At 41.4% G+C, this 18220-nt stretch overlaps 1 protein-coding gene and 1 pseudogene across 1 annotated transcript; one reads left to right on the top strand and one right to left on the bottom strand.

Moving 5' to 3' along the window:
- The window catches only part of LOC109396203 (40S ribosomal protein S4-like), a 17376-nt pseudogene extending 2530 nt beyond the window's left edge, over window positions 1-14846 (bottom strand).
- A 56-nt stretch (window positions 14847-14902) lies between these two features.
- Window positions 14903-18165, top strand: CT47C1 (cancer/testis antigen family 47 member C1). Its single transcript, XM_019667837.1, has 3 exons — window positions 14903-15530; window positions 16355-16496; window positions 18139-18165. The coding sequence occupies exons 1-3, from the start codon at window positions 14903-14905 to the stop codon at window positions 18149-18151; spliced, it is 783 nt and encodes a 260-aa protein (XP_019523382.1). The 3' UTR covers window positions 18152-18165.
- Window positions 18166-18220: the final 55 nt, after the last annotated feature.

Below are 18220 nucleotides of genomic sequence, written 5' to 3' on the forward strand. Positions count from 1 at the left end.
CCCAATTCCCCAATAAAATCTTTAAAAAAATGTTTTATCCATTTGTACACAGTCATGTTCTTCATGGCATTATCCCCATAAACTTGGACTAACATGTCCCTAATTTCACTTCCACTCTTGGCAAGTTTAACAAGAAATTTAATGTTTGTTCATTGCTCTAATTCAAGCTCAGACATTCTCACGATGGCACACAAAAACAATAATGAACGCCACTCAGCAAGACACAGCCACAGGTTGACATGAACACAGCTTGATGTGGGCCTCTTTGGGTTCATCTTGTTTGGAACTCTCTGTGCTTTCTTAGCTTGTATATCTATTTTCTTCACCAGCTTAGGGAAGTTTTCTGTCATTATTTCTTCAAATAAGTTTTCAATCCTTAGCGTTCTCTCTTCTCCTTCTGGTAGCCTGATGTGATGTAAATGTTGTTATGCTTGATATTGTCCCAGAGGTCTCTTAAACTATCCTCATTTTTTCAGATTCTTTTTTCTTTTTGCTGTTCTAATTGGGTGTTTTCTGCTACTCTGTCTTCCAAATCTCTGATTCGATCATCTCCTTCATCTAGTCTGCTGGTGATCCCTTCTACTGCATTCTTCATTTCAGTTATTGTATTCTTCATTTCTGACTGGTTTTTTTTATGGTTTCTATGTCTTTTATATGCTTGCTATCTTTCTGTTGAAGTTCTCACTAAGTTCTTTGAGCATCATTATAGCCGTTGTTTTGAACTTCGTTCCTGGTAGGTTGCTTGCCTCCATTTCGTTTAGTTCTTTTTCTGGAGTTCTCTCCTGTTCTTTCATTTGGGACATATTTCTTTGTTGCCTCATTTTGGCTTCCTCTGTGTGTTTGTTTCTATGTATTAGGTAGATCTGCTATGTCTCCTAGTCTTGGCTGGTGGCCTTATGTAGTAGGGGCCCTGTGGGACTCTGGCACAGTCTCCCTGGTAACCTGTTCTGGGTGCTCCCAGAGGGTCCTTTGTATGGGCTGTGTGTGCTCTACTTTTACAGTTGAATCTTGGTTACTATTGGTATGTCAGTGGGTGGAATTGGTCCCCAGTCTGATTGGCCATGTCCACAGCTTATGGGCTGCTGCGGGGGGGGGGGGGGGGGGGGGGTCTTACCCTACTGAGTAGGATTCACTCCAGTGGGCTCTGGTGCCTCTTGAGACCACCCTTTGTGTGTGTTGCTTGTGGGGCTAATTGGATGGTGCTCTACTGTGGTTTGAAGCCAACCTCCAAATATGTTGATTCTGGGCCACTTGGGAGGGACTCTGGTGCAAGACCAGGTTACTCACTGCCTGTGACTGTCCAGGGATTACCTGGTAGGAGCTACAAAGTGATCTGCAGTTGTTTGCTGCCTGTCCTAAACCTGGAGGTGTGTGGGAGAGGCCACACTGCAAACCAAAGATGGCTGCCACCAGACTAGGCCTGGGGTAGCTCAGCAAAAAGCCAGGACACCCCAAGGCCTGTTGCCACCTGCTAGCTTCCTTAAGGTTCAGCCACTGAAAAAGCCTCCTGAAGTATGCAAGTTGTATGAGGCAGGGTCTCAGAGAGTCACTAGATTGGGAAGAGTTGCATTCACCAGGTTAACGTAGATTCTACTTTGGTGCCAATACTGTGCCTGGAGCTGTAGAGCAAAAGTCTCAGAACACACTAAGGCCAGTCGCCACCCACCTGAGGCCTGCGGATTCTGATAGTTTTTCAAAAGAGAATGCAATATGGATGGGGATTTCTGCTCACGAGAAAGTTCCTCTCTCGTTTGGGGAGTTGGGTGTGGCAGGGTCTCAGAGGAGCTCACCAGACCAACTCAGATTTGGATTTGGCCATCTGGGAGAAGGCTCAACAGAGGAAAGATGGCACCCACCTGCCAGTTGCACTGGAGAAGGACCCCACACAGGGAAAATGATGACTGTCCTTTAGCCCTTGCTACAAAGCCACACACCTCAGTCTGCCCGCCATATGCCTCCAACGTCCCCCAAGTCACCAACCCTTTGCTGGAGCCCAGAGTGAGTGCCTGTGAGTGAGTGAATCTGTACGCAGGCCCTTTAAGACTAGGTCTGGGTTTCCCGCAGCCTTCTGTCTCACCTGGATTGTTGGAATTCCCACTGTTTTTCACAGCCAGATGTTGTGGAGGCTTCTCTTCCTAGCACCAGTACTCTGGGCTGGGGACCCTGGAGCCCCTCGCTCCTCTGAGGGGAACCTCTGTGACCAAGATATTGCTCCTGATTCTCAACCACCATATGAAGGTTTAGGGCCACCCTGGTTCGTGTCTCTGCCCCTCCTACCAGTCTCAATGTGGCTTCTTCTTTACATCTTTACTTATAAAACTTCTGTTCAGCTAGGCTTCAGATGGTTCTCCAGGTTGGTTGTGCTATACTTTAGTTGTAATTTTAATGTGTTCATGGAAGGAAGCAGGCACAGTGTTTATTTCCCCTTCCATCTTGGATCTTTATATCCTATTTTTAGTGTTTTGAGGAACCTCCATACTGTTTTCCACAGTGACTATGCCACTTTACATTCCCATGAACAGCACACGAGTGTTTTCTTTTCTCCACATTGTTGACCACTCTTGTTGTTTGTTGATTTATTGATGATTGCCATTCTGACACGTGTGATGTGATATCTCATCATGGTTTTAATTTGCATTTCTCTGATCATTAGTAGTGTTGAGCATCTTTTCATGTTTGTTGGCCATCTGTATGTTTTTGCAGTATTATTTACAATAACCAAAATATGGAAGCAACCTAGGTGTCCATTGAGAGATAAATTGATACAGAAGATGTGGTATATACATACAATGGAATATTACACAACAACAAAACAGGATGAAATCTTGCCATTTGCCACAACATGGATGAACTTAGGTGTATTATGCTAAGTGAAATAGTCAGAGAAATACAAATCCTGTATGGTTGCACTTATATGTGGAATATTAAAAAAAGAAAGAAAGAAAGAAGAAAGAAAGAAAAAAAGAAAGAAGAAAGAAAGAAAGAAAGAGAAACCCCAAATGAACAAACTAGACAGAGACCAAAGAATGGTTGCCAGAAGGGAGGGGGATGGGAGTGGGTAAAAAAGGAAAAGGGGAATATAGTCAATAATACTGTGATAAGTTTGTATGGTGACAGATGATTAGTAGAATTAGTGGGGTGATCTTGTTGTAAGGTATAAAAATTTCAAATCACTATATTGTATACCTGAAACCAATATAACTAATATAATATTGTATGCCAACTATACTTAAATAAAAAATCACACTGTGTGGAATCATATATATATATATATATATATATATATATATATATATATATATAAAACATGTTGGAAAAAAAGTGAAACCACAGAGCAATGCATGGGAACAAATTATATGAAATGTTATATATGAAAATGAGTATATGACTACATATCTATAGAATGGCTAAAATAAAATATAGTGACAACAAAGAATGCTGGTGAGGATGAATATTAGTCACTTGTGACAGGTGGGGGTTTGCAGATATTGGTGATATAGGAATGCTTCCTGGAAACTCTTCAAATCAGAAGTTGCAGACCTTTACATGCTTATGATTCTATGATTTTTCCAAATGTGGGAAATTTTATATTTGATGAAATGTGCAGGTAGCTGCTTGACAACACATCCCAGGAGAGCTGTTATTGCAGTAAAAAGTGAACATTTCTAGCACTGCTTTGGGGACATCCTCGGTTGATTCCAATGGTCCTAAAGGAGCATTATACAACCACCTCAAAATTAATTATCCCAATTCACTTTATAATAAAGATAAATTAAAGGATAACTCCCCCCCAAAAAAAACCCTTTGATCTAAATTGAATTTTACCCTCCATTTTTCCTTCAAAAAACCTTCCTAGGCTCACCTGGTCCATGGTGAACTCTTGTTGTAAAATTACTCTTGCGTTTATGGGACAAGTTCATGTGGCATTCAAAGAACCATGTAATTTAGTACACTCTTCTGTATCCATGTTCTTGTTCAGTTTCTCAGTGATTTGCTGTCTTCCCAGCCAGGTTGTACACACCTTGAGAATAAGATTAGTGTCAGATACTTTAATTATACTGCTTCTTCTACTCTGTCAGTGGGTTAGCATAGTTTGGAATCAAATGAATATTCAAAAACAACAATTGAGAATGGGCTGGGGGAATGCCATAAATTTTGTGTCTGTATGAAGCATTTAAAAAATACCTACAAGAGGGTTCCTGCATGAGCATCAATTGCAATTTTCTCCTGATACTAAGACCATAAGTAAATTATGTTTGGCTCTGTATTTAACTAGCCTGAAGTTGGGTCCCATCTTCCCAGGGCTCTTTGCCAGAGATTACAGAAAAAAATACCAGCCTTGGATGAAAGTATTATAAGAAAATGGAAAGACACTGTCCATGTATTGGTGTAGGAACAGTTGCAGATAAGAACAGAGTTATCTCTGTTACTGGAGTATGATCAGGAAAAAAGTAAAATACTCTACACTGTGATTGTGGGATTGTGATTTGTTGTTGAAAAAAGTATTTTTTCTGTCCCTACATTATCCTGTGATTGATTGCCTTTGTCATTTCATTTGTATGAGGTGGGGCTGCTTTTGTGTCAGACACTTCTGGAATTATTTCTGAGAATTCTTAAAATGATGCTAAGTGGCAGGTCTGCATCAGTAGCCCTCGATTGTTGTAGTGATAATGTCAATGCCATCTAGCCAAAGACTACCAGGAACACACATATAATGATGAAGTTGGGTTTATCACTTGTTGCAGTGAGAGAAAACGAACACCGTGAAGAAATGTGAGTTGTCTCAAGAAAAGAGTCATAAAAACACTTATTATAGGATTCAAGCTTTGGTTGGATGACTTGGGGAGGGTCAGAGGAAGCTGTCGTTCACTCTAGGTTTGGTGCTGTCAGAAAGCAGAGCAATTCTGTAACTGAGCATTACAATACATTTTATCTGGGGTGGGAGGTAGAAGCTGTAATTGGTAAAGAAACAGTGGTCATTTTGTTAGCTGGGAGAGAGAGAAAATTGGTCATTTGTATGGCTTGGACAATATTTATATTTTGCCTGGGTTTGAACATTATGGAGTGGTTTTGTTTTTGCCTTGATCCATCATAGTCGCAGAGTTGATTTGTCTGATATTGATGTCCTGTGAAATTGTTTATGTTCAACAGAATATCAAGCCCTAGTTTGGTGTTGCTACTAGTGCCATTTCAGCTCCTAGCAACACCAAGACCTAGCTGATAGTGCCAGGCTAGCTCCTGGATGTTAGGAAATGAATTTCTCTTTCTCAGTTTAGTGTTTTACCAGAAGGTCATGTGCAAGGGGCTTCATTAAGTATATTTCAAATAGGCTTGAGCTCCATCTCCATCCCATAAGCATTTCGGTCTCTAAGCTCACATTTTCTTGCCCCGACTGCATTGCTCTATCTCTATCTACCCAGCCCCTGGCATATTTCTGAGATCTACCCAAAGCCCTACCTCTTCCATGAAGACATCTCTGACCATTCCACCCAAAAGAACTTTCTCACTGCTCTGATCTAGATGCCTTTATTGTTTGCTCTATTTCATTGGCACTCTCAAGTTACACCGAGACCGTTTTTCTCATTACCATATCTTAGGGCCTAAAACTACATGCAATCTATGTATGTAATAATAAGTGGTGACTTGTACTGTGAATTACCTTTTACTACATGAATATTATCTCTCCAACTGAACTCTAAGCTACTTGAGGGCAGGAATTGTGTGCTGAGACCTCATATGTTATTGATGTCCCAGGCTCTGTTCTAAGTTTTTACATGAATTAACTCATTTAATACTCACACCAAGCATATGAAGTAAGTACTATTATTATCTCCATTTTCAGATGAAAACAAAACACCTTTTCTTAGCTATTTCTGCTACCTCTTCTACCCCTTCCACATCCTGTTCACTCAGAAGCTGGTTAATGTTGGATAGAAAAAGACAAGGGAGCAGTGCATGTGGATTTCCCCCTAAATGCTCTTCAGACATAACTCACATAATACATATCCTTGAAAATAAGTATTAATAAAGCTGTATTTGCTTAAACAGAGCAGCTACCATTACTATGTGGATCAGGGTAGCATTGTTGTGAGGGTCTATGAAGGTACCATATGCCAAGTTAGATCAACGCAATTTGACATATATTGGGTTGTCTAAAAATTCATGACGGATTTTTCTATGTTTTTCATTGCAAAAATGCCTCATGACTTTTCCAACATCCCAATAGTTTCTCCTTATTCTCACAATAATGCTACCCTCATCCTCATTTTACAGGTAAGGAAACCAGGGCACAGAGTGGTTCCCAGGGTAAAAAAAAAAAGAGGAAGACAAGATAAAGAGGTAAAAGAGAAGAGAAACGAAAGTGGCACTACAGATTCATTGCAATCCCTATTAACATTCCAATGACTTTTTCACAGAAATAGAACAAACAATACTAAAAATTGTACAGAACAACAAAACACCTCAAATAGTCAAAGCAATCCTTAGAAAGAACAAAGCTGGAGGCACCACATTTCCTGATTTTAAACTATATTACAAAGTAACAGTAATCAAAACAGCATGGTACCAGCACAAAACAGACACATAAATCAATGGAACAGAATAGAAAGCCCAGAAATAAACTCACTCATATATGGTCAACTAACATTTCACATGGGAGCCAAGATTACTCAATGTAGAAAGGATAGTCTCTTCAATAGAATGTTTTGGGAAAAATGGATATTTACACGAAAAAAAAAAGAAATTAAACCCTTATCTTACACCACTCACAAAAATTAACTTGAAATGGATTGAAGACTTACATGTAAGACTGGAAATTATAAAACTCCTAGAAGAAAAGATAGGGGGAAAATTCCTTTACATTGGTCTTCGCAATGATTTTTTTAGCTTCAAATCACAAGCAATAAAAACAAAAATCAACAAATGGGACTACATCGAACTTTTTAATGCTTTCACACAGCAAAAAAACCCTCAATTTTTTTAAAATGAAAAGTTAATTTGAAAACTATGTACCTGATAAGGAGTTAACATCCAAAATATATATATGTTCATAAAATTCAATAGCAAAATGATGATGATAATAATAATAATTTAAAATGAGCACAACACTTGAATAAATATTTTTCTAAAGAAGACACTGATGGCCAGCAGGTACATGAAAAGATGCTGAAAATCACTAATCATCAGGGAAGAGCAAACCAAAACCACAATGAGATATCACCTCACACCTGTCAGAATGGCTATAATCAAAAACTTAAGAGATGACAAGTGCTGGTGAGGATGTGGAAAAAAGGGAACCATTGTACACTCTTAGTGGGAATGTAAACTGGTGCAGCCTCTATGGAAAACAGTATGGAGTTTCCTCAAAAAATTAAAAATAGAACTACCTTATGATCCAACAATCCTACTTCTGGGTATATATATATTCAAAGGAAGTGAAATCACTATCTCAAAGAGAAATCTATATCCCCATATACTTTGAAGCATTATTCACAATAGCTAAGATGTGAAAACAACCTAAATGTCTATTTATGGATGAATGGATAAAAAATGTCATGTACCAGGAGTGTCAACAAAATGTATACACATTTTAAGAGATGTTATCTATGTATTACTTTTCGACGTTGAATTGAATTATGGTAGCAATGTGTGGTATGACATTCGCTCAAAAGATGGTGTTAATCAAATGAGTGCTAGCTTCACCATGCGACAGGTAGGACAAAGAAAATGGCAGAAGTATGGTTGTCCTTCAAGGAGGACAAGACGATTTTGAAGTGGTATTTGAAATTCGAGAGTGTTGTGGAAGTACAACGACAATGGAAGCATGAGTATGCAACAGGACCTCCAACATGCCTAACAATTGCACGCATTCATGATAAGTTTGAGACGCATGGTGCTGTGCGAAGAAATTGAAATGGCATGAGCTGCAAAGTGGACACTTTGGTCAACGTTGCTCAAGCAGTAGTTCGCCGTAATAAGAAGTGTCTGGATGCTGATGGTAACCACTATGAGCACCTCTTATAATCGCAGAAGTCAAACTTGATTTGTATTCATCTTTGTTATTGGTATATATTATTAAAATTTTAATACAGTTTTTTCCTTTCTTAAAATGTGTATACTTTTCTTGGAGATTATATATATATATATATATATATTATTCAGCTGTAAAAAATGGAAATTGTGACAACATGGATGGACATCCTTGAGGGCATTATGCTAAGTGAAATGAGTCAGAGAGAGAAAGACAAATACTGTATCATCTCACTTATGTGGAATCTTAAAAAGCCAAACTCATAGAAAAAAAGATTAGAATGGTGGTTGTCAGGTGCTAGGGGGGTGGGGAAAATGGGGAGATGTTCACCCAAGGGTACAAACTTCCAGTTATAAGATGAATAAATTCTGTGGAGGTAATGTATAGCATAGTGGCTATAGTTAACAATACTGTATTATACTTGAAAGTTGCTAAAAAAGTAAATCTTAAATGTCCTCACCACAAAAATGTGGTAGTAACTATGTGACATGATGGAGGTGTTAAGTAACCCTATTGTAGTAATCCATTCATAATATATATGTGTATCAAATAATCACTTTTGTACACCGTAAATTTACACATTGTGATATCTCAATTGTATCTCAATAAAGTTTTGGGGAAAAAAAGTAGAGGGCTGGAGGTTAGAGGATGGTGGCAGAGATTTGTGGGAGAGGTGAGAAAAGCTTTAGGTAGATGTCCTTTTATTGTGAACTGAAAAGGACAAGGAATAAAACCCAAGAATAAAACTTTTCTGGAGGTACTGCCTAGCCAACCCTCTTGGAATGAGACAATCTGAGGTCAGAGCTGTGAAAACCACCACCACCACAAAAAAAAAATCATAAACTTGTAATTTGCCCTCTCTGCCTATACTAGAGGCCCTATAGCAAAGGGGATCTCACTCCAAAACACAGTCACACTGCTCCACCCAGTGGCATATTCTAGATAGTGCACTGAGAGTCTCTGCCAGAGCCCCTGCACAACACCCCCCCCCGCCCCTCCCGACTGAATCACAACCTTGAAGTGGTAGGCATGATTAGCTATGTTATTATTTTTTTAAAACCCTACATAATTCTGATGTGCTGCTGTAGTTAAGAATGGCTGGCCGAGCCTGCACTTTCCCTATAAAAGAGACTTTTTCTGATGTCATTCAGGATGGCAGGAGGCACTTGAGCAAGGTGCTAAGCTAGACCCTTTCTTCTTTGGTTTTTGCATTCTTTCCTCAGGAGTTTCCTTCTTTTTCATCAACTGTCACGTCTCAGTGGGTGATTGTGTATTAGGCGCTGGAAGTACAGCATTGCACAAGACAAGTAAGGTCTCTGTTCTCATGGAGCTTACAGTGAGGAAAACAGACAAGCAAACTTATAAGTACAGATGGTGATAAGCTCTCTGAAGGAAATAGACATGGTATTGAGATAGAGAATGATTGAGGTCAGAGAAGACCTCTTTGAGGAGATGACATTGAAGCTGAGACTTGAAGAATGAGAAGTCGGCTATGGGAAGAGTTGAAGCAGGGTCTCTGCCAGCCCACAAAAGGGTTTTTATCTGAAAAAAAAATTAACTCCTGGAGATCCAGTCAAGATAGCACAGTGGGTAAACACTGGGCTTACCTCCTCTCACCACCATATCAATATTACAACTAAACTACAAAACAACCATCACTGAGAATTGCCTGAAATCTTGCTAAATCAAAGCCCTACAACTAAGGACATACAGAAGAAAGCACCTTGAGATTGGTAGGAGGGGCACAGACTCAGAACAGGCTGGTCCCACATCCTCCTGTGACCATTAAAAATCAGGAGGGATATCTTGGCTGCAGAGGTTCCCCCTCCTCCCAGAGGAGGCACCAGTCCCAGCCCCTCCCCAGCCCAGGGCTCTATCTAAGGACAGATGTCCCCATGATTTTTGATTGTGACAACCAGCAGAGATTGTGGTTGATTGAAACAGAGGGCAGCTGAAGTCCCAGACACTCCTCTTAAAGGAACTGTGCAAGGACTCACAGACAGAATCACTGGCTCTGAGCTCCAGCACTGGGGCTGCAGCTGGAGAGGTGACAGGGCCAAAAGGGGGAAACTGAATAGTCTGGCTTCAGGGCAAGGGCTGGAGGGGAAGCTTTCTCCCAGGTGGAGGAGCTGGCCAAAGCCATTGCTTCTTTTTTGAGCCCTCTCCTTTCCCAGCGTGCAGACCCAGGCATCTGCGATGTCTGAGTCTCCATCAAGCTAACTAATGCCATTCATTCATGATGTCCTGGTGATTCTGAGACCCCACCCTGCCCAACTTTCGGGCAAACCCAAGCCACTTCCAGTGTTTTTTACATACAAACTGCCTGCCTTGGCTCATGCTGCAGACTTTCCTAGGGTCTCTCAAAAGTTTGTGCAACCCAAAAATGCAGAGTTCCAAACACTGGTTATAAGGATGTTCAGTGATCTCAGGGACAACTTCAACAAAGAGGTAGGAAACAAAACATCAAGATAGAAAACATAAAAAAGAACCATTCAGAAATAAAGAACACATTAATGGAAATGAAGAATACATTATGGGGATTCAACAGTAGATTAGATGAAGCAGAAGATCAAATCAGTGATTGAGAAGATAAGGTAGCAGAAAACACCTAATCATTATAGCAAAGAGAAAAAAGAATTCACGAAAATGAGGAATGTAGGGGCCTCTAGGACAACATCAAGTGTACCAACATTTGCATTATATGGGTACCAGAAAGAGAAGAGAAAGAGAAAGGGATTGAAAACCTATTTGAAGAAATGATAATGGAAAACTTCCCTAACCTGGTGAAGGAAATAGACATACATGCCTAGGAAGCACAGAGAGTCCCCAACAAGATGAACCCAAAGAGGCCCACACCAAGACACATCATAATTAAAATGCCAAAAGTTAAAGACAAAGATATTTTTTTTAATTAAAGCTTATTGGGGTGAAAATTGTTAGTGAAGTTACATAGGTTTCAGGTAAAGAGAGAATCTTAAGAGCAGCAAGAGAAAACCAGTTAGTTACCTACAAGGGAGCTCCCATAAGACTGCCAGAGCTGATTTCTCAACAGAAACTTTGCAGGCTGGAAGTGATTGGCAGGAAATATTCAAAGGGATGAAAAAGTAAGGATCTACAACCAAGATTACTCTACTCAGCAAAGCTATCATTTAGAATCAAAGGACATATAAAGGAGCTTCCCAGACAAGAAAAAGCTAAAGGTGTTCATAAGCAATAAACCAGTATTACAAGGAATCTTATAGAGACTTCTTTAAGACGAATATATATATATATATATATATATATATATATATATATATATATATGAATAATAAAACGTCAATAACAACATACTTACCAACAATTACTTTCAATGTAGATGGATTAAATGCTCCAATAAAAAGATAGGGGGGGCTGACCCAAAGACATTCAGAACCTATTTTCTTTCTTTCCTTCAAGTCAGTGTCTCGTCCGAGCGGAGCAGATGAGAAGCTGAGATGCCTGGGTTCAAGCTAAAGTTCTGACAGCATGTTGTATGCATGTGAGTAAGTGTGCATGGTTAACTCGGTCAAATGATTCACCTCTCTACACCTCAGCAATGCTGATAATGGAGATAGTAAATCCTGCTTGGCTTAACTCACAAGTATGTATAGATACCAAATGGAGAAATTAGTTTGAAAAACACTTAAAAACCCCAAAGTCTAAAATGCAATGTGGGGCTGGCTGAGTGGCTCAGTTGATTAAGAGTGTGAGCTCTGAGCAACAGCGTCACCGGTTCGATTCCCACATGGGCCAGTGAGCTGCGCCCGAGCTGAGTTGCCACTGAGCTGCCAACAAGCAGCAGGATGGCTCAGCTCATGACAGCACGTGCTCCTAAAAACAAGATGGTCTGTTTGAGATGGTGGGCTAGGCCCACCTACAACTAAAAGACTGAACTCGGCACTTTGAACTGAGCTGCCATCTGGGTGGCTCAGTGGATAGAGCATGTGCTGCTAAAAACAAAGCTGCTGACTTGTCTGTTCCCCTTCCCCCAATTCCCCAGCACTGTTCCCATCTCCCAATCCCCCAATAAAAATCTTAAAAACAAAAACAAAAAAGCTGCTGGTTCGACTCCCACATGGAATGGTGGCTACACTCACCCACAACTAATTAAACACATCACCTTGAGTTGGGCAGCATGGCTGGACTTGGAGCTAAGCTTGCTGCACCCTCCACAACTAAGATTGAAGGACAACAACTTGGCTGTTCCTCTCACCCAGATCCCCAAAACTGTTCCCCTCCCCAAGTTCCCCAATAAAATGTATAAATAAATAAATAAATAAATAAATAAATAAATAAATAAAAAGTTAGTGGGCCTGAATGGATAAGAAAACAAATCCCTTACATATGCTGCCTACAGGAAACTCACTTCAGATGGAAAGACACACACAGACTGAAAGTAAAGGGGTGGAAAAAGATATTTCATGAAAATGGAAAAACAAAAAACAAAAAAAAAAAACTGGAGAAGCAATACTTATACCAGACAAAATAGACTTTAAAACAAAGGCTATAACAAAAGACAAAGAAGGACCTAATAATCCCACTTCTGGGTACTTATCTGAAGAAACCCAAAATGCTACTTTGAGGGGATGTGCTCATGCATACGTTCATTGCAGCATTATTTACAATAGTCAAGATATGAAGGCGTCCTGGGTGTCCCTCTATGAATGAATGGATAAAGAAAAGGTAGTACACATATGCAATGGAATATTACTCAGCCGTAAAAAGAGTTAAATGTTGCCACCTGCAACAACATAGATGGACCTAGAGGGTATTGTTCTGAGTGTAGTAAGTCAGACAGCGGAAGACAAAGGTCATATGATTTCACTTATAAGTGTAACATAAAGAACAAAATAGGGACGGCCGAGTGGCGCGATGGTTAAGAACTGGCTTGGGACGCCAGAGGGCCCCGGTTGTTCGGATTCCACATATGAGGGCCAGTGACACTGCCCTCTACAGCTAAGATGCTGAACAACAGCTCAACCTGGAGCTGGGTTGCCATGAGTCACCGGCGACGGCGTAGGCTGCAGTCCCTGTGGCAGTGGGTTGCCATGGGCTACTGTGTGTAGCCGGCAGCCAGTGTGAGTGGCCAGCAGCCGCAGTGATCGGCCGTCCAGAAGCCGGCGACTGATCTGCCTCGCCCAGGAGGAGTGCAATGATGGTGCCAACTTGGGCAAGTGAAGCAACGCCCTCCACAACTAGACTGAAGAAAAAAACAACAGCAACTTGTCTGTTCCCCTTCCCCCAATTCTCCAGCGCTGTTCCCATCGCCCAATTCCCCAATAAAAATCTAAAAAAAAAAAAAGAAATAGAAGCTGGATATCTTCACTTGCCCTATCACATAGCAATTCTATGACTTCACACTAGTAAAAGTGTGTGTGTGTGTGTGTGTGTGAGAGAGAGAGAGAGAGAGAGAGAGAGAGAGAGAGAGAGAGAGAGAGGGTTTTAGTTCAAGGTGGAGATTGAATTATTTTGATTGAGAAAATCTCCCTCAATTCTTATAATTCAACACTGAATGGCTTTGGACATTAGCTTTTGTTATAGGTTTGATAATATGTTTTAGTAAATTCAACTTAAAATTACAAGGCAAACAGTGCTTATATACAAAACTTATACTGTGGTAAAGTCATTTCAATGGCAACAAACATCATTTGAATTAATATCAGTCTGCTTTACATACTTCCCATGCTGTCAAAAGTTAAAATCGGAGCAAGATCTCTATTTCCACACAAATTGGCAGTGGATATATATCCAAGCTCAGACAATAGTTCCAGCAGCTTTTTTTCAGACCTCTGTGCAAGTACAAAGGAAATTTCCATATTTCAAACCCACTTAATTGTGCTAAAAGGCAAGTACCAAGAGAAAATTCTAATATAATTCTATAAATGCCTTCTAAGAGATGAATATGTGCAATTAAATCGTATGCTTATGGATTGATATCAGTATTTGGAAGTACCTAGCTCATGGATTAATATTAATATTTGCCAATATCTGTGTGAACACTTGCAAGATAAACTAGGTAAATCCTCATTACAGATCAATAGGTGGACATATACAATCAATTTTGATGATAGAGAACACTAACTTTGTATTCCAGTATTGCAAACTGTTATTCTCCCCAAAGAATTCCATTTCTCAACTAATTGACATATATTATAAAAATTGTGTGCAATTATAATTTTAGTTTCAACAGTAAAATATTTGTGGAAATTTGTTTTTTCTCTTGTTGTATAAATATCTACAGAACGATCTGAAATTTACCTTTGAGTTCTCCCAAACCCAAAATATTTAATCTCTGCCCTTTACAGTAGTGTAGCCAACCTAGGATACCTCCATATTGGCCTAGTATAGTTTTTGGGCAATTACACAATTACAAGGGCAGGACTTGTGTGGGCCTAAAGGTAGCTCCGGACCCTAAGGACTCAAAGAACAGTTAAGCGATTGCGAGCCATCCTAGAACTTAAGGGCATTGGCCATTCATTGGACGCATAGCACGTCAATCCTCGCTTCTCAGCAAATGAGCTTGGAGCTTGTGAGGAGAGGCACCGCCCTTTTTGGCCCCGCCCCCTGTTACTGGTCTGACGGAATCTTTCCCGCCTTATCCGCCATTGTCTGAGGCCTTGGTGTTCGGCTCCTGATATCGGCTCCCTGCCTTTCCTGTTGTGCGGCCTCCTCAGGCACTACCAGAGACTGTTGTCCCCTCGACTGCCGGCTCCTGTGCCACCCCATCTACCTCACGTCAGGCCCCACTGCCCACCGCCTCCGCTCACCGACAGCCACCTCGATCGGTGGCCGCCATCTTGGCCGTCTTCACCACAGCCGGATAGCTGACGGATTGAGGTACTGCTTGGTGCCATGTCTGCCACAGGGGATGGAAACCCGGCTGCAGGGGATGGAAACCCGGGCCCAGGTAGACTGGAGAGCCCCGTGGGCGTGGCGGGAGCAAGGGTCATCGGCGAAGCAGGGCCTCACGGGGGCGATGGCGATGAGATAGGGGCGGCTGGAGGCGCAAGCGCCGCTGGGGGCCTAGGGCAGGAAGAGGGGCAGCTGGCGGCTGGTCAGGCCATGGCCGGAGCCATGGATAGTGGGAGCAGTGAGGAAGACTCTGACATTGAGCCTGCAGACGACGGAGAGGAGAACGTGCTGGGGCCCAACAACATGGTGATGGGCGCCCACCACATTCCCATGATGGGCTTCCGTTTCGTATTCCTGGACTTGATGGACTCGCTGCTGTACCGCGTCTACTTCAACCACCATGTCCTCGTGCGGCCCAATGGCACCCACGCGCAAGTGCCGGAAGGGCCTCAGATGGCACAAGGCATGGCCGAGTTGCCCACGCTCCCGATGCCGGAGGGCCCGGGAGAGGGTGCCCTGGCCCAGGAGCCCGAGGGCTCAGGAGAGGAGGCCACGGCCCAAGAGCCCGAGGACCAGCCTGAGGCCGAGGCCGAGGAGGAGCCCATGCAGGAAGCTGGAGCCTGGGAAGGTGAGCAGGCGCCGGGGTCTGGGAGGCCCCATTGCGGGTGGGCAGCATGGGTGCACTGGCCCGCCATGCTCACTCGGGTGGGTCCGGGCCCTCAACAAACCGAATGGGCCAAACAAGAAGCCCAATTCCATAATGACCTTTCCTGTCTTGAGAAAAAATATGCTGCCCTGTACCAAACTCTGATAAAATATCTGAGCTCATCAGTGCAGTTCATGGCCCACAGACAAATGTCCGAATGTTCGAGGGGGGAAAGGTGTGTTGGAGGGTGGGGGATGGGGAGGACATGGAAGGGGAGCCTGAAGGGAAAGAACAAGCAAATGGCATGCCTCATGTTTGGTTCATGACTGATAAAATGTCGAGATTCTTAGAAAGTTGATCCCCAAACATTATGAACAGGGATGGGAGCACTTGGTAAAAATTAAATATTCCGGATTGAGGAACTAGTGAGCTTCAGCATAGAATTTGTCACTTTGGCAAAAATATTTTCACAGGGAACTTCTGACCAAAACATACAGAATACTTCAGATCCTGATGATTCTGATCCCTTTTTCTCTGAAGGGCCAGAAATAATAAGCAGCACAGGGTGGCAGGTTTACTGGAGAAAGAGAAATAGTGTCACTGTGAAAAGGATAAAGCAGCAAAAATGTGATGGCCATGGAAGTGTTGTATTAACCAGTAGGAAGGTGCTTAGCTGTTCTTTTCCTAGTTATTTCTCTCCTCCTGCTTCTCCTGAGGGTGAAGTACTGGATGTCCCCATTTTTTTGAGTTGGGATTTTTTTTCTGTGAATGTCTGGTCCCAAAGTCTGTATTATTTTTCACTAAAGAAACAACTGAATACCAGTGTGAAAACTCTGAGGAAAAGGCCCAAGATACTGAAAGTATGGAAGAAGAAAAGGAGTTTAACAAAGAACAAGAAGGACCCGAAATGGACGTGGACCCAGCAGAGAGTGGGCCTGGAAAACCCAGGTATCTGTGTATAGCTTTTAATATCACCTTAACCATTCCTGGCATTTACCTGTTACTGACAGCTTTAGGGTTTTTTTTAATTCTTCGAGTAAATTAAGAAAAATTTGCTTAAAATTAGTTAAATATTCAATTTTACCTACTTAGAATGTTAATAGAATACTCATAAACCTAGCAATATAAAATGCATTATGTACTGAAATATACTTCATGGCTACTCATTTGTTCTTATGAGGTCTTCTAACAAATAGAATGTAAGACTACTAACAAATGGTAAATGTATCAATACCCAAGGCCAATATGCCTTTAGAAAACAGTTACTAGAAGCAGGAGCTAAAGCACTGGTCTGTGCATTAGTTGCGCTTTTATTACTTGGCCACAGAATTGCGGTCTCCTGTACTAACTAGGCGACAAAGCCTTTTAGAATGTGACTACTTAGAAATAGTAAAAAGTTAAGAATTTCAAGTATGACCACATTTAATGATTAATACCTAATAATTCACTTGGTTGTAGATTTTGTATTTTATGAAAAGAAACTTAGTCAGGGCAGCCAGTTAGCTCAGGTAGTTGAAGCACAGTGCTCATAACACCAGAGTTGCCGGTTCAATCCCCACATGGGCCACTGAGATGCGCCCTCCACAACTAGATTGAAACAACTACTTGACTTGGAGCTGATGGGTACTGTAAAAACACACTGTTCCCCCCTCCCCCCCCAAAAAAAGAAAGAAACTTAGTTATAGTGTGATTATTGTTTATCACTGAATTGGTAATTAAGTCTCAAGGTATATGTTATTTTTGAGTATATTTAAATGATTAACGTTTTTTTTGTACTTTCACAGCAGTATATTTCATAATAACAGCCGTTTTCTCATATGGGAGATAGGGAAACTGAGGGTCTGGTAGGGTAAAGGAGTATCATTTATGGAATGAGCACAGGCTTTTAAGGTGCAGAGATTTATTTAAATCTCAGAATGTCCTCTCAGGGGGAAAAAAGCATTTATGATATTAGGCAAGAGGAAGATAAGGTTGGTATGATCACATGATTAAAGCCATTGGTTATAGGAGCACCCTATATCCAAGGGTGCAGGTTACGATTACCAGACATTTGGTCCTGTCCAAAATTTCCATGGAGACATTTGGTCCATGCCAAAAGGTCCTTTATATTTAAATACTGCTCTTCTGCAAGATTCAAGCCCTGACCCGTCTACCTAACCCCGTGTGCCATTACCAGCTAGGCTACTGAGACAGGAAGCGTTAGTATTGGTAATACAGCCACAATACAATTATTGGACCAATAAAACATGATGGCATTTTTAGGTATTAATCCTCAAAACCAAAAGTGTAAATAAACTATGGGCAATTTGAACCCAGGATATTTTCTAAGCATGAACATTTTCGACAGGACCAAATATCAAGGACCTTTTAGCCAAGGCCCTTGGATGGACCAAATGTCTCTGGATGTTTTGGACGAGACCAAATATCCTGCAAGGCAGATTACAAGAGGGAAATGTGTTCTCTACTTGATGGGATGTAGCACACAAATGCAGCAGATACACATAGAGCTGACGATTTACTCAGATTTAGAAAGTCACTGGTGCTGGTTAAAGTTGTGTAGTGGTTAATTTTCTCTCATTTCATCCTGCAGCTGGAAGGAATAGAAAGAAAATGGAGAAAGAAGAAAGAATCTGTTGTTCACTCTTTTTAGGTTTTGCTTTTTTCAGAAGCCC

Source organism: Hipposideros armiger, unplaced genomic scaffold (assembly GCF_001890085.2).
Source record: "Hipposideros armiger isolate ML-2016 unplaced genomic scaffold, ASM189008v1 scaffold_508, whole genome shotgun sequence".
Classification (NCBI taxonomy): Eukaryota; Metazoa; Chordata; class Mammalia; order Chiroptera; family Hipposideridae; genus Hipposideros; species Hipposideros armiger.

What these genes read in the sequence shown, in the direction of transcription:
- CT47C1 (XM_019667837.1), top strand. Translation starts at nt 14,903, where the DNA reads ATGTCTGCCACAGGGGATGGAAACCCGGCTGCAGGGGATGGAAACCCG. An exon ending in GGAAGCTGGAGCCTGGGAAG is followed by an intron (nt 15,531 to 16,354) that starts GTGAGCAGGCGC and finishes TTTTCACTAAAG; the next exon opens with AAACAACTGAATACCAGTGT.